Here is a 19,842-nt window from a genome sequence, read left to right on the forward strand (position 1 = left end):
CCCACATTTGTACGATCTGCCAGGATTAGGATCACATGTAAACTTTTAATACAAAGGACGTCAAATGCAGGCCTTTTTAAATCTGTTAAACCGTTTGGTGAAATGCTGACTTTGGATCAAATTAGATCAAATCAAATTAGATCAAATAGCCAGAAAACAATGTGCTTCATAAGGGCTTCAGCTAACATGAAGGACAGAAAAATAAAGATTTCGGTCCCATGGAGACTCTCTCTTTCTCTGGACCTCATATGGCCCTGAAACACGCGTGTGTCTTTAAGATTGTGTGTGTGTGTGTGTGTGTGTGTGTGTGTGTGTGTGTGTGTGTGTGTGTGTGTGTGTGTGTGTGTGTGTGTGTGTGTGTGTGTTTAAGATAATGTGTGTGTGTGTGTGTGTGTGTGTGTGTGTGTGTGTGTGTGTGTGTGTGTGTGTGTGTTTAAGTGTGTCATGGAGTTAGTGTGTGTTTGTGTATCTTTAAGATAGTGTGTGTGTGTGTGTGTGTGTGTGTGTGTGTGTGTGTGTGTGTGTGTGTGTGTGTGTGTGTGTGTGTGTGTGTGTGTGTGTGTGTGAGAAAGAGGAAGACGTTGCAAGCCTTCCTATAAGCCTCCAAATGTGACTCTGCTTAAAGTCAAAAGTAATATATGTTGGACTCTTCAGGGCACCCTCTTGAAAGATGTCTGGTACAAGACAAAGAAATAAAGGCAACATAATAAAAGAGAAAGAAAGAAATGCAACATAATAAAAAAATACATATGTCACTTTTGTTTCTGTTGTATCCACTAATTCAGGTTTTAAAAATAAACAATTATATTTTGAGGCATGTTCAGTTCATCATGACTCTATTCAAGAGCAGGGGTCACGTCGTGAGGTGAGACAAACATACCACTTGTTTACCGGTGTTCAAAGTGCAACTGTATCTGTATCCGTTGCAATAATTGCATTCTATTTTCTATGCTGTCATATGTATACATATATATACAGTTACAATATTTATATATATATATATATATATATATATATATATATATATATATATATATATATATATATATATATATATATATATATATATATATATGGTAAATGTATATAGTGTTACAATGTCGATTTTAACTGCGAAGCATCACTGTCGTTTATGAAGCAAAATTGGGTCCTGGAAGGGTCTAGTCCCCAATCCAACCATGATTCCTACTGCCGGGCCGGCTCATATCATAGGCCCTCAGCACGACAGCCCTGCACGACGATGTGTTCACTGAAACCACCACTATAAACCTGTTGCACTTTTAACACCGCACGAATACAGAGACAGCAACCCCAAAAGAAACCCAGTTCTCATAATGTAGCCTAACACCTCAATGTGTCGCTGCCCAAGAAGTCATGCCCAGACAAATGACATAAATATTAACTCAAATACACACTCCTACCTTGAAGTACGCCTCCCCGGGGGATCCGTGGCCACGCGCACCGGGCTGCGCCCCCGGTACCGGTTGGATCGCCCCAGGTGCTGGGTGGACCTCACAGTTGAAGCCCGCGCTGCACACACACTCCACCATGCACATCTGCTCCACAGCGGCGCGGCACGGCTCGGAGACATACTTGGAAAGATTGTTCGGCGACTTGGATTTGAACATATTGGCCGGCTGAATCGTATTGCTCCGCTTTATTTTGACAAGTCCAACGCGAGGGGCGAAAGTCCGCGGCTGGTGGCGCCTCTGATCAGGGAGCATTGATAGGCTACCCTGATAAGGGAGCAGTGATCCCGTTCAGAGCCATAGAGAGAAGAGTTGCGACACTCTCTGATCTCGCCGGCAGGGTGGTCACGTGGTTCATGTAAGCCTGTATAGTTCCAAAACACGCCGCCCTGCCGTGTTCTTCAATGGGACTGACAGCAGCGATTGCAACATTGAATGGTAAATATAAATTAAAAAACATCCCCACATTCTTTTCTGACTATTGTTGCATATTTGTAAATGTCAGTTTTACATTTGGACTGGTAGGGTGACAACTGAAAGCTACTTATACGTTTTTAAGTTTGAGGGAAAGCTTCACGTTCGTGTTAGCATGGGTAGCACTAGGCTACTGACTTTAGTGGCTTAAAGGGCATGGTGCAGGTTTTTATTTTTTTATTTTCTGGCAATTTTCTAGTTGGTAATAAACATTTAAACAATTATCCATTGTATTTGATGTTGTAGGTTATCACAAAAAAATAAATATAAGGAAAAGTAGGTGATATATTAGTGGTTATTAGCCACAGGTTAGCGTTGATTCTTATTTCTCCCACAATGCATTGCATGACGTCACATAAGGTACTCCGCTTTTGGACGACAGCCGAAGCCGCTAGTGAGAGAGAGAGAGAGAGAGAGATAGAGAGATAGAGAGAGAGATAGAGAGATAGAGAGATAGACAGACAGACAGACAGACAGACAGACAGACAGACAGACAGAATAACATAACATAACATAACATAACATAGCATCGATAGATAGTGAGGGATAGCATAGCATAACATAACATAGATAGCTGATAGATAGATAGAGAGAGAGTAGATATCTAAGTAGATAAAATGGTTTACTACTGTATTTGTGGCGGGTGCAACAACTCCAGCAAAAGTGGACATAGGGTCCATTGCTTCCCCAAGGACAAAGGGATCCTCCGAAGCTGAGTGCAATTTGTCAAGGTTAGGCGGGCAGATTTTTCAGCTAGCTCTGTTACCGCGTACTCAAGAATATGCAGCGCGCATTTCAAGGAGGAGGATTACCACTCAGGGGATGCCAAGATGGTCTCACTTGATTTAAAGAGTAAGAGGACGGCAAAGTTAATTCCTCCCGCCGTGCCGTCTGTGCATGCAAACCACTCTTCCTGCCATGTCCCGAGGTCGAGAGACACCGTCTGCCGCAAGCGAGAGATTGCCACGGTAAGCATCATGCTTTAGCTGCTAATTACAAGCTGCGCGTTAGCTAGCTCTGTGTGTATTTTGCATACCGTGTTCCCTTTGACACAGCCTCCACAGCATGATCGGTCTGACATTAGAAGAGCATATTTCGTCATTCACGAATATGAGCCAAAACAAAATTGCCCTGAAGTAAATGTCCATATCGTCATGAAAGCTTCATGGCTAGTGTTTGGATCAGTGATCGTCATCATCAAGCGGCTTTCGCAACAGTGTGTTTGCGTTTTGTGTTAGTGCTAGACTGCTACGGTTCTCTTTCACATATATTTGACCGGTCCGTGACCGTGTCGCCAGGGCTGTAGTGGAGGCTAAACGCAAGTAAACGCAGTTTACCCACCTCTGAAATTTCAGAAACAGAGTTTATCCACTTCTCACTTCAGAGTTTAGCTACCTCCCAACACAGTAAATGCACTACCCTTGGTTGCGAATCACTGATCTAAGTATTCATAGTTTACCCACCTCTTATTTCACCACTACACCCTTGCATTTCTTTTTTATATGCTTATATATACTATACTTTATACTAATATATAGGGCTGCACGATGTGGGCAAAATATGATATCCCGATATTTTTTGGCTGAATGGCGATATACGATATATATCTCGATATTTTCTATAGAGTGGGTTAGATGGTTTTTTTTGTAAGTCAAAAGCCACATGTGAGATGTTGCAAGCACTTTTATTAAAACATAGGTCAGTATGACTGCAACATGTGATTTTGTATCGTTATTTTCAACAGAATTGAATGAACATAAAAAAAGGGACGTTTTTCACCTTCTTCACAAAATAATCACCTATGCAAAACAATATAAAGCTGTAGGTTACACACATTAGCTACCATTGCATTGGCTTCGTCGCATTGTCCTGCGTACTACGGTGAGGGTTTCAGTGCGCCGTAACTTTAATCCCCCGCCCCCTCCCTTCTATTTGGGAACATGTTTGGTTTCATTTCGCTTGTTTCGTATATTTTAATTAATTAATGAAGAGCGTCACCAGAGGGCGCCCCCAACACATTTGCCGAGCGTGGGCCCTGGTTTCGGGGGCAGAAGAAACTGGCCGGTGATGCAGCAGCACAGCCACAGAGTTTTACGCATTCCTCATACTGCACTTTGTGCCGCTGCTGTAAATGGTGGAACAGATTTGTCGTGCTTCCACTTTTAGTCGCAACGGTTTTGCTACACTCTCTACAGCAGCTGCTCATCTGTTTTTTTTTTAAACCCGAACTATTTCCACATTATGGAGCCGTTGTTTCTCCTCTTTGAAACAATTTCGTCTCCCGCCGCCTCCTTGTTTTCTCTACGGGTATCATCCATGCTTGTTGTGTTGTGAGGGGGCGGCGGGGGCGGGAATGAGGCGTCTTTGCACACGGCACGTTCGGAAAGACAGTGTTGGAGGGGGAGGGGTCGCGCTCACAGTCTCCAAGACAAGCGCTGTAGACGCTTGAGGGGGAAACTGACAATTTTTACGCATATCGATATAAAAGATATTGTCAAATCTTGTATCCCCTTGGAAATTATATCGATATATCGTACATAGCCGATATATCCTGCAGCCCTACTAATATACTTTTTTATATTTGTTTTCGCAAGATGTTGACAGTCCCTCACAGCAGGAGACCGTGGACAGTGTAGACACTGTGGAGAGTGTCGACACTGGGGATCAGCCCTTGCCCTCCTCCACTTCTGACGCTGGGACACAATGTTATTTGAAGCCCCCCGATGGTCTCACGGTAAATCTTTGGTATTTTAAGGGGTAGATATTATGTATAAAACATTGCAAGCAGGACATTTCCATACACATACACCAAAACATAGCCGCTTAGATTTGCCATGATTGTCATATGTTTGGGTATGTTTATTGCCTCTGCCACAGCTGTGCAGGTTAACCTGAAGTCCAAGATGGTTAGCGTGGGCACACAGACTTCATTCAGCCCACAAACCTCCACTCCTCTCGCTAGTCCTGAACAGACAGTTGACGATGATGATGATAATGCCACTGTCATCAGTGACTTGTCGTGGGTGCCCGAAGAGCCGATGGATGAGGAGGAATTGTTTGATGAGGAGACACCTTACACGTGTGACCCCCACCACAAGTGAGATAATCTAAAACCAACATAGACCATATTGAATGCTCAATGCTTTTTTAGTTTGAATGACACTGCCCCCCTCCCCCTCATTTTTTGTTGTTGTAGTTGCATTGACAAATTCAATGTTTGCCAAGAGGAGCTGATGGGCCTTTTTGCCATCTGTCCGGCCTGTTGTGAGAGGTCGGATAGTAGCATTGTGCAGCAGGAAGGAACTTTTGTTAAGATCAAGCAGGTACAGTTTTGTTTATGCAGTTTTGTTTACGCGGCCATCTGATTAGAAAATCTGAATATCTAATTACAATCTGATAGCTCTGACGGTCTTGCCAGTTAATTTAAAATGTATGTACCAGGCCGGCTTTAGTCTGCTGGTTTGTGATGCCATCATATTTGAGTGTTGTACTGTATTGGTCATGTGTGTTTCATTGAAAATATGAAACCTTTGACCAGTAATCAAAGCTGCAAACTTGTCGCTTTTCGGCGACAATCGCCGTTTTCTTGGTCAATTTGGTCATTCACGTGAATCGTGTAGAACCGGAGAGTTTTGTTTTGGGGAGGGGGGGGGGGGGGGGGGGTCCAGAATTGCGAAAAATTATTGGATCATTCTTATAATTGACATTTCTCTGGGCCAATCGGAATCTTGAAGCACACAGCGCCAACTGAGCTCGCCATTGGATGAGACAGTCGCCTGGCTACCGCGCATGCGCATCCGCATCCGCATGCGCATGCATGCGGCCAAACAACGCAAGAGAGCTTGCGAAACACTCATCCAGAGGGGTGTTCCACGAACGGAGGTTTAACAAATACTGAGTTAACGCTGAACTCTAGGTTGATTTACCCTGTGCCGACTAACCCAGAGTTTTCGGTTCCACAGCAGAGGTTATGCATTAGTTCAAATCAACTCGGGGTTGGTTAACACAGGGTTGTGCGCGTCCACGCCAAACCTAAAAAGACGCGATGTATGGATCATGGAAACCCTGATCTAAATGGCGAAACGGGGCGCTTATTTCAAAGAAATGGAACTTCAGGTTCCCCTGGAGGGCTATGACGAGGAGAAGGACATTATCACAAGAAAAGGGAACACTAAAGCCTCTGCAACCCGGAGAACCAAAGCCTGGCAGCGGATCGCTGTCAAAAGCATGATCCTTAATATTTCAGCCATGAATATATAAATAGCCCAGTTAAGCATTCTTAAAGATCCTACCACATAACCCCTTTCTCCAAAAAAAATAAGTACTCCGATGGCTTCCAAGCGGTCAGCGGATCAAGTATAAAAAACATACAAACTGGTAAGCTTTTCCCACCATCGTATTGGTATAAATTTAAATAAGCCATTTTTTTAAACCAATCGTGAAAAGGCCGATAGTCGGCAGACTGGATCTGGCCCTCAAATTGTCTTGACCCCGGTGGAGGAGCTGTTAATAAACATCAATTCAGGGCGCCCTGGCATCGAGGGGGTACCTGGAGGTACCTGCCTACTCAGAGAGTCAGGGGCCATACCCCACTGGTTGAATGTAGGTTTTTGTGTTTTCTTGTATTTTATATATTTTTTGCCTTCGAAGTAACGCATGCAAACCATGTGCTTGCCACAGAAAACCTTTTAGGTTTTCTACCCATTTACCAAAAAAATTAACTTTTGGAATAGTCGAATACTATTCCAAAAGTTAATTTTTTTGGTAAATGGGTAGAAAACCTAAAAGTGACAATTCATCAACTTCACGCATCACCAGCATCTCCAACATTATAGCCTAGATAAAACTACCTTTTGCAAAAAACGGAGGGCTACGCAAATAGTCTGGAGTGAACTGAGGCCAGGTCCTCGATTGGTAGTGTTGGCTATGTAAGGCTATTTAAATATATTAAAGATTTGCGTGAGAATCTATAGGCCTATCTCTTCACTCCAGCAAAAAGTCATTTGATATGCCAAGATGTCGAGCCGTGGTCTTATCAATCGCTCCCGGTGGATTGCACGTATAATTTGCGCTCCGATATCAGCAGTTCTCTCATCAAAAGGGCATGCCATTGTGAACACTTGAAATCTGCGGTGAACGCGGGTTTAAATACCCAAAACCGGGTTATGTTTCAAACTTAACCTGCGCAAAACCTGCTCCGATCAGGTTTGATTCAGAGCATATGTTTCTATAGCAACTAACATACCGTGATCCTTTTGGAACGGAAAACCTAGGGTTACAGCAAACCCTGGGTTAACTTACCCGGTTATGTGATAAAACCGGCTTTGTGGAACACCCCACAGGCTAAGAGTCAAAAAAAAAAATTTGTGACAGTTGTAAATAAAATATTTTTTATAAGCCTCAAGGATGTTTTGACTTTGATTTTTGATAAAGTATGCTGAGTTTTGTTAAGTCACGCTCAGACTAGTGTAATTTGCATATTACAATAAAAAAAAAATCCCCCCGTGACACTGTCACCTTTTTTCCTCTGAGGAGTTTGCAGGTCTGAGTAATGTACAGTACTTACTCTATATTGAATCCTGATATACTGTTGATTACTCTGTTTTCTTTTCTTTTCTTTTCTTACATATCTAGGTCTGTGCATCATGTGGCTACCACCGTTTCTGGCAAAACCAGCCAATGCTCCACAGGAACATGCCAACCTGCAACCTCCACACAGACACTAAGAATGTTGACCCTGTTTGGCCTGCAGTGCATCAGTGCGAGCAGTTTCTTTCGCCATCAGCGCCGCTACACCATCCCTGTAATCGTTCAAGCCTGGCAGAATGATCAAGCCAAGAATTTTAGTGACCTACGGGCAATGGATGGTGTAAAGTAATGCGATAGATACTTGTTCGGATGCTCAACTCAGGTTTATTAACTGCCGTGTGTCTCGCTCACATCTCTAAGGCTAACCTCCCGTATAACCCCTAGTATATGCGCAAGCACATTAACTACCGTATATGACATCTCCCCCTTTTTAAAGTGTTATGTCAATAACATCACAGGAACAGTTTAACTGAAAATGCCTATTCAAACAGGTCATAGCATAAACCAAGATTAACTTAAATTAACTTAAATGGAGACATTTCAACATACACAGGTCTCTTTCCCCTCAACCAACAGATAAACCTAATCAACAGATAAACATGTACAACTGTACAACTTTCTTTTTTTTTTCACAAATCAACAGTATCACATTAATGTCAATACAACTTTTCTTCTCTTTTTTTTCAAAAGGGCATATGATCTGCACTTATTTACAGGTCAAGCCTGTCGATTTGCTTGCACACCCGTCCCGATCTGGTCACAGTCTGACTGGGCAGAGGGGTTGTGGGTGTAGCCACACTCTGACTCACAGGAACGGTCTCTGACATGGTGGCACCGTCAGAGTGTGTGTCTGTCCCTGTGACGTCCCTGTGCGCTGCTGGGATGGGCTGGGGAACTGGCCCTGGTTGGAGATGACGGCGGTTCCGCCGCAGCTCCGCTCCATGCTGCGTCCTGATGACGAAGGATCTCGGGGTGGTGCTCTCGCTTGAGATCACCGCTGGCAAAGACCATGACTTTTCATGGTCCAACTTGGAGAATACAACATCTCCTGGTTGCAGGGCAGGTAAGGGCCTGGCTCCATGACGGCGGTTGAAGTAGTGAGCCTGTTTAGCCTTTTCCCTTCCGTCCCTCTCCTTCACAGCTGTCCTGCTAGGCCATTTGGGTAGGAGATTTTTCTCCAGAGTGGGGAGTGTGGTTCTGATTTTCCTCCCCATCAACAGCTCAGCTGGACTGAAGCCTGTGGTGGAGCACGGAGTGGACCTATAGCTCATCAGAGCCATCACAGGATCTTCTTGCTTGAGAATTTTCTTTGCCGTCTGTACAGCTCTCTCTGCGTGCCCATTGCCCTGTGGATGGTGAGGGCTGGATGTGCAGTGCTTGAAGTCGAGCTGCCTCGTGCATTCCTTGAACTCTGCACTTGAAAACTGGGGTCCATTATCACTCACCACCTCATCTGGAATGCCAAACCTGGCGAAGACCGCTTTCATTCTTTGAATTACCTGTGCACTCGTTGTCGAGGGTAAGTGCAGTATCTCTAGGAACCTGGAGTAACAATCTGAGATTACCAGGTAGTTGTGGTGATTGTGCTCACAAAGGTCCATTGCAATTCTCTTCAAGGGTCGCTCTGGAAGCGGTGTGGAGATGAGAGGTTCCTTTTGATGTGTTCTTTTCAGTTCACAGCACACCTGACATGACGTCACAAGCATGCTTATCTCCGTAGAGAGTCTGGGCCACCACACAGATGAGCACGCTCTCTCCCTACATTTGACTAGGCCCTGGTGCCCTTCGTGAATCTTCTGAAGGATCTCACCTCTCATTGACTTTGGCACACAATCCTGCTTCCTCTGAGGACCAGGCCATTGTGTTCTGATAGCTCTGACTTCACTTGGACGTACTCTCTCGCGTCCATGGGCACATTGCTTAAGTGTTCAGGCCATCCTTTCTTTATGAGTTTCACAACCGACAGCAGTTCGGCATCGGCTGCTGTCGCCGTTCTGATTTCATCCATCTTGCTTGATGATGCAGGGATCCCCTCTACTACACTATCCACGTAGCATGCCACGTCAGTGTGTGTCTGTCTCTGCACACGTGCTGGCCAGTGGACTGCGTGACAGGGTGTCCGCGATGACCAGAGTTTTCCCTGGCGCATATTCTGCCACTGGATTGAATCTCATGAGCCTCATGAGAAGACGCTGACATCTTAAAGGTACATTGTCTAGACTGTGGCTGTTAATGAGAGGCACTAGCGGTTTGTGATCAGTGATGAGCTTGAACTGCTCCAGTCCATTGAGGCATCTGTCAAACTTCTCGCATGCCCACACACCGGCCAGGCATTCCTTCTCTATCTGGGCGTAGCGTGTTTCTGCCTCAGTGAGCCGTCTGGAGCAATATGCCACAGGTTTCCACTGCTCCCCGTGGAGCTGAAGGAGCACACCCCCCAATCCATAACTACTTGCATCTGCTGACACAGCCGTGGGCTTGTTCAAGTCATAGAAAACAAGTACTGGTGCAGTTGACAACAGCTCCTTGATGTGTTCAAAAGCAGTTTGTTGTGCGTGGCTCCATGTCCATGAATTCTTGTCCCTCACGAGCTCGTACAGTGGCTGTCCTACGGTAGAGAGTCTGGGGATGTATCTTACAAGATAATTTACCATTCCCAGTATCCTTCTCAATTCTTGCACGTCTGCTGGTGGTGACAGCTGCCTTATAGCTTTCACTTTGTCTGGGTCAGGCCGGATCCCGGACCGGTCAATGAGATGTCCAAGGAACCGCAGCTGACTCTGCCAGCACTTCTCACGGTTGAGCTTCAGACCAGCTGTCACAATGCGCTGCATTACCTTCTCCAGGCGACCGTCGTGCTGCTCTTGTGTGGTCCCATAGACCAGAATGTCGTCCATGAAGACCTCAACACCCTCCAGCCCCTGCAGGGTCTCCATCATCTTCCTCTGAAAGATTTCTGGTGCGCTCGTGATTCCAAAAGGTAGCCACTTGAAGTTGAATCTGCCAAATGGTGTAATAAAGGTAGTGAGCTTACAGCTGTCTGGGTGCAGCGGTATCTGGAAGAACCCACTGGCGCCATCGAGCGAAGAGAAGACAGTGGCCCCACTCAGCTTTGCTGTAATCTCATCAGTAGTAGGCAGGATATACTGTTCTCTTTTCACTGCCTCATTCAGCCTCTTGAGATCAACACATATGCGGGCTTTACCTGTGCTCTTCAAGACTGGCACCATGGGTGCACACCAGTCTGTGGGCTGTGTCACCCTCTCGATGATGCCATTTCCCTCCATCCTCTTGAGCTCCTCCTTTACAGCATAGGGAGAGGCACGCGTCGTGCTGTGTATACAGCATATGGCTGAGCATTGTCTTTCAGCAGTATTCTCACTGGTTCAGTCTTTAAAGTCCCATGCGTGCCATATGCCTGTGGATGTTCTCTGTTGCACACTGTTTCATTCACTCTCCTCACTAGATCCATTTTCACAGACAGCGGCCTGCTGAGTAGGTTGTTGACCGTACGTCCGCGGATGACATATGCTGTGAGTGGGTGAGTCCTTCCTTTGTAGGTTACAGTGCTCTGGAACTGTCCTATGCACTGCAGCTCGCCCCCTGGGCTGTCCAGTGGCATCTCTGCAGGCTGCAGTGCTCTTTTGGGCATGAGTGAGTGGTAGGTCTCCTCGCAGATGACGTTAACATCGGCCCCTGTGTCGATTTTGAAATCAACTGGTGTAGAGCCCACCAGTAACTCGACGGCCCATTGCTCTGGCGACCCGTCTGCTTTACTCACAGCCCCAAGAAAGTGTGACTGCTGCTCCGTTTGCTCTGTAACCTCACTCACTGCCTGCCTGCGCCTACACACTCTACTCCAATGTCCAACTTTGTTACATGTATTGCATGTGGAATTACGAGCCGGGCAATTTTCATCTTTACTGTGCCACGCTTTCCCACACAGTCCACATTGCCCTTTATTTCCCCCTTTTGGCTTACCGTAGTGATTGGGGTATTTGCTGCGCTCGTGAGTGACTTGTATCACCCCCGTTGTCTCTCCTTGCATGCTGACTTGAGAAGCAACTTCTTCCGACTGCCTGACTGTCTCTATAGTCAGCGCTAGCGTTAAGTCCTTTGTCAGCTGCAATTTCCGTGAGACATCTTTGTCGAGTATTCCAACTACGATTCGGTCGCGGATATTCTCATCTCTGTTCCCGCCGAATTCGCAATGTTCTGCCAGTTCATTCAAAGCCCTGATAAAAGTTTCAGCTTTTTCTCCTGGTCTTTGCACGCGCAGATGGAAACATGCACGTTCGTGTATTACATTCCTTCTTGGCACAAAGTAATCATCGAACTTTCCAAGCACCCTCTCATAATCATCTCTATGTGCATTATCTTCGAAGTTAAACGAACGGAAGATGTTCTCCGACTCGCTTCCCATAGCGTATATCAGACTGCTAACCTGCACAGCTGACCTTGTCCAACCAAGCTGGACAAGGTCTTCCTTGTCCAGCTTGGTTGCGATTCTGAATCTCACAAAACGCTGCTTCCACTCCGGCCACTCTCCTGGCCTATCGAAGGAAAAGTTTGTCGGAGGGGGGAACTTAGGCATGACTTCGTTTTCGCTTCTGACACCATGTAAAGTAATGCGATAGATACTTGTTCGGATGCTCAACTCAGGTTTATTAACTGCCTTGTGTCGCGCTCACATCTCTAAGGCTAACCTCCCGTATAGCACATTAACTACCGTATATGACAGATGGCGGGCTAGTTCTTGCTGGTGACTGCAGGTAAACCAGTGTGAGAGCTAGACCAGTTCCACGTTTTGATTTTCTTATTTGTTATCATGTAGGGTGGCTTTAGTTGGCATTTGCAGATGACATGGTGGATTGTCTTTACAGACCATGGTTTTAAAAACTTGAAACATAAATTGTAATTAATTCCAGGTCAGATTCTCCTGGGCACTGCGCAAAGTATGGGTCATACTCTCTGATAGAGGACAGAGTGAACAAGGTGGTGGATGTTCAGCTTGTTCAGGTAAACCTGAAGGAGCCTGAACAGCTTGTTCAGGCTCCTTCAACACCACCAGCATTCTACACTTACACGGTTATTTCATGTTGCAGAGCTCAGAGGTCCCCAACAGCTCATCGTGTGAGCTTGAAGGGCTCAAGCGCAGTGTTGGCCTGCTGAGGGGAAACGACCTGCATTTGGCAACGCTGATCACGGACCGACATCGCCAGGTATTTACAATAAAAATGCAGTATATAATGTAAATATCTGAATTGCACTGAAGCTGGATGTTTGTGTTTTTTTTCTCCTTAGGTTGCCAAATGGGTGAGAGAGGAGCTGATCCCTGAAGGGACACAGCATTATTTTGACATGTGGCACATTGCCAAAAGTATGTATCCATTGTTGGAACCTTGAAGCAGTTTTTGTTGGTGCATATCAATTAATACCATTTGTTCTAAAACAGGTCTGGGGAAGGCATTGGATGCAGCATCCAAAGAGTGTGACCAACTACAGTTGTGGAGGCCAGCTATAGTGAATCACCTCTATTGGACTCCTCATCTTGCACTTCGCGCCCAAGCACACAGGGTTTTCATACCTTGGGATGTATAGCAGGTCAGTGCTATCCAATTGAATAACACTGCCAATTATTATGCCTTTTATAGTAATAATAGTACCTATTAGGTAATAGGTGTCCCTATTCCATGGGACACCTATTGTAGTATTTTGTCATACATACACCAAGTTTCAAAGGTTTTCTCAAATGTGTTATTTTGTAGGCTCCTCTTAGCGGCGCTGCATTATAATCATAATGCCAATCGCGAGACAGCACGGAGAAGTGACGGGACGGAGAAGTACTGCGTGCGGTATCCGCTCTTCAGAAAAGGTGCCCATGTGGTGCGTCCAGGGCTGTAGTGGTCAAATTAGAGGTGGGTAAACTATGAATTTTTTGATCAGACCGACCTCGACACAACGCAACGCAACGCAAAGTGTTGCGACTCTGTAACCGTCCGTCCACACCAGAAGCGAATTGAGCGACCAAATTGCCGGAAGTCATTCACTTTCTATGGGCAAGAGCGACCAAAGCGACCAAAGCGACCAACGCTACCAGCGGCCAAAGTTGAGCGACCAGAGCGTCAAAAAGAAGTTGAAAACTTTTTAACTTTATGCAAATGACTATTATTCGCTTCAGCGACCAAACACTGACAGCCAATCGGAATGTAGACGCTCTTCGCTTGCGTGGATCCCAGGGAACATCGGCAGGCACTTTGGTTCCTACCTACCTTTATTCACTCACTGAACAAAATGTCGGCTGAAGTATTAATCGCGGCTGTAACTGGGCACCCGGTGTTGTACGACCCAACCCTTTTTCAGTTCAGAGATCGAAACGCCATAGTGGTTTGGATATCAAGTGATGATAAGCGGGAGTATTTATAGGCTACATCTAGAACGTTCGTATTTAAGCGGGAATCATTATAATTTGCTCTCCATGCCACCAATCTAACCAACCAATCGCGTGTAGCATGCTTTAAACAAAACCAAAAAAGTTTTTGAAATCGTCACATAAACAAACTAATCGACAAGACGAGGCTCACACCTCAGGCTCCGTGAATAGTGGGGAATAGAGGGATAAAAGACAAGAGATATATCCCTTGTCATTTATCCCTCTATTCCCCACTATTCACGGAGCCTGAGGTGAATAATTTTTAATTAAATAGTCTAGATAGATAGTCAAGTCTTTATTAATACCAAACGACACAAATCGTCGGGAATCCATTTAGGTGGTTCGTCCCACACAGGACATAGCCTACAAGACCACACAGAACAAGTCTGACTGGACATACACACAATACATCACATTAAAACTAGACACGCGTTGATAGATAGATAGACAGAAAGGCCTAGATAGATAGATATGTTCCATTATTTGCCTTGCGGAGCCAACCAGTCCTGTGCGCGTATGCAAATTAGCCATGTGCGCTAATGTCTATTTGTTTTGAATGCGACGAATGAGTGCAGATCATGATTTGCAGATCCAGATCAGTGAAACATATTTTAACTACTACAGCACGCAGGGTTTTTTGTTCTCAGTTGTAATTAGCCTACATTTTAGGATTTTTTGTATATTGGGGGGAATCACTGTCCTACTTGTTGTCGAAGCACTTTATCGAACAAGCAAAACCGTCTCGGCAATATGGCCAAGGTGTATGGGAGAGTTCACTATTTGATATGGCTGTCTGTAGGGCCTACTAAACGCATACGGCTCCTTTAAATGCGTCTGCATAATTGAATTGTACGTCATGAGCGACTTGAGCGACCAAAGCGAACAGAAAAATTCGCAGCGAAACTTTGTGAGCGACCAAAGCGTCTTTGACGCTATGGTCGCTCCTGGTGTGGACGTACAGTAAGGCTAGCCTGGCTATATTCCATTATGTTATCAATTAAAGTCATATTAAGTCAATCAATGACAGTCAATGAATGTGTTTGTAGTTTATTCAAGTTATTCAAATTTCAACAGTAAAGAAAAGTATGTGTAGATTAAGAACTATCTATCTATGGCATGTGTGTATGTGTGTGTATTAGTATGCATGCTTTTCACAGTAGTACCCAGAGGGTCTCCTTGTCCTCCACGTCAGGTCCTGCCTTGCAGGGGCGTGTTCTGGAGTTCATGGCTCCCCTGTGCTTCACCAGCCAGGACTTCACATACGTGTTGGATTGAACTTTGTGGTGGCTGAGTGGTGGGCCATTCAGTTGAGTGAACATCAAGGACGACACTGTGACCAAGTGCAGACTGCATCTCAGGGGGCACACTATGATGTTCATTAAGCTGAACCCCCTCTCACACTCAGCAGTGCTAACTGGAATGAGATGGGCGATATTCAGGATGGTGCAAGGTTTTCTGGAATGATGCTCGAGTTATCCTTAAAATCCCTATAGCCTTCAAGAATTTTTCTGTCATCAAGTCTGAACCTTTGGGCAAGTTGTTTCTACTTGGATTCCCCATACTGCTCCTCTAGGGAACAGGCCAGTTTGCTGGGAAAATAACTTTAAAGAAAATAAATAATAAAATAAAAATATTTATAAATTATAAAATACAAATACTTATAAATATTTATATTTTTATTGGTTTAACCGCCAACCGCCCGAATTTAATTAAAATATATTTTTTTGTCGCGTCATCCGCCCGATCCACGGTTCAGCCGCGGAGTCCACGGCTGCAACCGCCAACCTCGCATCTCCAAATTGAGGCTTTAACATAGCGACCAAGCTATAGCGAAGTTGATACGCCGAAACCGGAGTTTAATATGGATAGTAAAACTCTGACTGACTTTCACTCATTTTGACGTGGGCAGTACACGGATAGCATGACTACGCATTGGCCAATCTGAATGCTCGTAGTCACTTAATAGTTCGTCAAGTAAAATTGATTTATAAATCACAAAAACAACTCATGTGAATTGATCATCTTCAGTCTTACTTTGTACTTGAGGCCTTTTTCGGGCATCTGTTGGAGTGGGAGCACTCGAAGGTCTCTTCAAAAATCGCCTGATATCCATGGCTAATTAATGACAGGTAGGCAGGCATGATAATCCACAACGCGCAGGGCCATGTGTTTACATACTTCCTGTTTACATATTTTCCTGGATCCTGATTGGTGTCGCTGCCGCAGCCGCAAGGCACTGATTGGAGGGTCACAGACCATAATAGCATAGGCCTAACAGCGCAGATGAAAATGATTCAGATTACAGCGTTTATTTGTTCAACAATATGAAACCTTGTCTTAGGTGTTTTAAAATGATGCTGAATTTATTTCCGATTATTCCAACGGCAGAATACAGGGAACTTTGAGGTGCCTAAACGCTATTTAGAGGTGCGTAAACGCTATTTCCTAAATTCCAGAGGTGCGTAAACGGCGTTTACGTGCGTTTACCCTCCACTACAGCCCTGGGTGCGTCCCATCAAAGAGGCAGCCTCATACGGTAAGCAGTGTCATGCAGTTCTATCATATTATGAGATGGCGCACGAGACATCGGTGATCAGTGACGCTGATCTTTATAAAGTAATATTATTATTATTATTATTAATATTATTATTATTATGTCTGCAGGTTATGCAACATCATTAATGAAGGCCCTTCGGGAGAGCTACGCCAATTCACCCGCGGTTCTTCGAGAGGTTATCGCAAATTTGTCCTCCGATGCACCCGCCCCCATCGCCAAATCCTTCGAACAGATTCCTATGGTGGAGGCCGTCAGCCTCTACCTAGCCCGGCAGTCACGCTTCAAGAAAACCTAATTTCACATTATTATTTTTTTCCAATGATTTAGTTGTTATTATTTGCATGAAATTTCTTTGTATGTAATTCAAAATAATTTGGCAATCATTTTACCTGTGCCTAGTCAACCTCTGTGTGCGGTGTTGTCTGGGCTCACTGTGTGTCTGCTTGATGTGATTTTGCATGTATCACTGCATGTATGCATGCATGAAATAGTGTGTGTGTGTGTGTGTGTGTGTGTGTGTGTGTGTGTGTGTGTGTGTGTGTGTGTGTGTGTGTGTGTGTGTGTGTGTGTGTGTGTGTGTGTGTGTGTGTGAGAGAAAGAGAACCATCAACTGACCCTCGGGTATGACCACACTATTGCAGAATTATTTAGAATTAGAATTAAACGTTGCGGGTCTAGCCCTTCATCAGTGTTCCTTGTATGTTTTGTGCCTAACCATTTTTTTATATAGATTTAATTCCAACCTGTGTCTTTGTTCAGTAACCATTACAAGCAATGCCAATAAACTGTTTTTTTTATCCAAAATTCATGTGTTCTGTGTACTTTATAACATTTTAAGGGCAATTGAATGATCACAACAGAATAAGCATAACAATTATTTTTATTCATTTTCATCCAAACAAGGCCATTGAAAGCCCTGAGGCCTGTTTCAGGTAGCTGGTTTAACATACTCTGAGTTTAATCCTGCGCTCTGAGTTGGTTGACTCAGAGTTCAGGGTTGAAAAGCAACTCTGGGTTTTCGGTTTCAGAACAGGTGATCAGCGTTGGGTTAATCAACTCTGAGTATGTTCACTCTGGGTTGAGGGCGTGCCTGTTGACTATGAAGAGCCATCATCAATGGATCTCTGATAACATGATCAAACATGGACCAAAAGCGTAGATCCACTTACTTTTCCCCCACGGAATTGGAATTTCTAATGAACGTGTATGCCGAGCAGTTATCCATTTTAACAAAAAAAAAAGCAATACCGCCGCGGCAGCGAGATTGCGAGAGAGAGCTTGGCAGGAAATAGCTGAACAAGTCAATGCGTGAGTCAAACAAATTAGTAAAATAAAATAAAATAAGAGGAAAGTTTAATATCTTCCACTTATTCAATATGTAAATTGTGTGTGTGTGTGTGTGTGTGTGTGTGTGTGTGTGTGTGTGTGTGTGTGTGTGTGTGTGTGTGTGTGTGTGTGTGTGTGTGTGTGTGTGTGTGTGTGTGTGTGTGTGTGTGTGTCAATTTACGCAACCCCGAGTTGCCCCACGAGGACTTGGCAGCAAATGAAGTACAAAAATAAAGTTTAAACAGGTAAACTAATGTTTAATTGAAATCAAATCAATTGTGCTGTTTTGCCTGCTCTACCTAATTTAACAGCTATGTTCAACATGTATTATATATTTGTATACTATATTTACAGAGGCGGACAGAGTACACAGCTTCCTTACTTGAGTAAAAGTACAGATACCCCTTGCTAAATTTTACTCAAGTACAAGTAAAAGTACTACAGTCAGATGTCTACTTAAGTAAAAGTACTGAAGTACTTGTTTTTAAAAGTACTTGAGTATCAAAAGTACAAGAGTATGTTTTCTAAATATTGCATTACTACTGCCACAGTGCTTACATTTATGTATAGAAACGTCCTACATGGAGTTATGAAAAATGTTAACACCTTGGAGAATGTAAAAGGAATTGAAAGTAAAATCAAGTAATTTTCATCTTTTTACCATGGCAATAGCACAAAAGTATACAGTATAACAGTATACTCAAGAACATAAAAACAATTGCTCAGCTTACATAAATATGCAATATCAGAAAAGAAAATTCAGCTAACAATTCTATGTATGTGTGAGTTTCTCCGTTTTTTTATCAATCAAATCAACAATCGTCTCATCTAATTCTGACCATGGAGTTGGCTTTGGCGGAAAGCGAAGGTGATTGCTGATAGGCTGAATGCTGTCCTAATCAGTTTGAGAGGGAATCACGTTTGAGAGGGAAACAACAAATTGAGGGTTTCCGTGATTTTTCTTTTCTCCTTTTATTTTTCAGAAGGAGTAACGGGTACTCACGGTTATGGATAGAAATGTAATGGACTAAAGAGTACAATATTTGCCTCTCAAATGTACTTGAGTAAAGTCATGAGTACTCCCAAAAAATGATACTCGAGTAAAGTACAGATCCCTCAAAATTGTACTTAAGTACTGTACTCAAGTAAATGTACTCCGTTACTGTCCGGCTCTGTATATTTAAGCAGTAAATGTAAGTAGTACATTTCCCAGCCACCCCAACACTGCCAATATTTAATAGGATTTAGATATATTAGAAGGCTACACCTAGGCGAAATGCATTATAAATATATATGTGTCTTCAAAATAGCGCTTACTGAATATTAGGGTAACATTTTCCTCCATGTTAGCAAATCGAAAAAATGCAGAGGCCCGGCAGACTGGAGGGGGTCCACCACCTGCAGCCCTCACAGAGGCTGAGGAGATGGCCCTCAGCCAACAGAGTATGCGTCCTGTGGCTGAGGGCATCCCTGGGGGGAGCTCCTCTGATCCCCCCCACCCCCCAGGATAGAAGTGCCTTTACAGTATAAGAGGTTGGTTATTCAAAATAATTAAATATGTACACGCAACCCAGCGCGTTGCAAATTAGATGGGGCAATATTCTGGCTCAAGTAATAATTGCACTGTCTAATCATCTTCTTCCAGTTACTGATGGCGTCATCGCCCTACTTGAACCAGATGCCCTCACCAACCTCCATGCAATTGTAACAATTCAAAAGATGCAAAAGGATGCTTTGGAGATCCAAATTTTGGAACATAAGTTATAGGTGGGTGAGGTGCAAACTGGGATACTGGTCCCTGCTCTAAAAACATACCCAATATAAATGACTTTTTTTTTTTTGTGCTTTCAGGAAATAAAAAAATCCTCATAATAAGTAGATTGTCTTTATTAGAACACGGGCTGTGGCGGGACAAGTTATTTTGTTGAACAGTTTACTCAAAGGGTTTTACTTCAGTGAACAATGCAGAGGATTATGCTGAGCATGTGCATGTA

The 19,842-nt window shown here is 44.0% G+C and overlaps 1 protein-coding gene and 1 long non-coding RNA gene across 9 annotated transcripts in view; one reads left to right on the forward strand and one right to left on the reverse strand.

The window, feature by feature from the left end:
* Positions 1 to 1,756, reverse strand: part of LOC115541566 (copper-transporting ATPase 2) — a 77,920-nt gene extending 76,164 nt beyond the window's left edge. Inside the window, exon 1 of one of the 5 annotated variants that reach the window (XM_030353326.1) lies at positions 1,422 to 1,756. In XM_030353326.1, the coding sequence (XP_030209186.1) occupies positions 1,422 to 1,724 (303 nt within the window). In that variant the 5' untranslated portion in view covers positions 1,725 to 1,756. The remainder of the gene's footprint in view (positions 1 to 1,421) is intronic. The other 4 variants (XM_030353323.1, XM_030353325.1, XM_030353322.1 and 1 more) reach the window with 4 other exon arrangements.
* Positions 1,757 to 1,769: 13 nt separating this feature from the next.
* Positions 1,770 to 17,481, forward strand: LOC115541568 (uncharacterized). 4 transcript variants are annotated; one of them, XR_003976380.1, is made up of 11 exons: positions 1,770 to 1,907; positions 4,538 to 4,677; positions 4,821 to 5,040; positions 5,140 to 5,266; positions 7,578 to 8,595; positions 12,638 to 12,754; positions 12,837 to 12,912; positions 12,988 to 13,136; positions 13,301 to 13,450; positions 16,354 to 16,501; positions 16,630 to 17,481. It is a non-coding gene; the product is annotated as an uncharacterized LOC115541568 (long non-coding RNA). The 4 variants fall into 4 exon arrangements; XR_003976379.1 differs by lacking the exon at positions 1,770 to 1,907 and adding an exon at positions 2,432 to 2,911; XR_003976381.1 differs by lacking the exon at positions 1,770 to 1,907 and having other exon boundaries at positions 4,335 to 4,677; positions 16,422 to 16,501.
* Positions 17,482 to 19,842: the final 2,361 nt, after the last annotated feature.

Source organism: Gadus morhua, chromosome 4 (assembly GCF_902167405.1).
Source record: "Gadus morhua chromosome 4, gadMor3.0, whole genome shotgun sequence".
Taxonomy (NCBI): domain Eukaryota; kingdom Metazoa; phylum Chordata; class Actinopteri; order Gadiformes; family Gadidae; genus Gadus; species Gadus morhua.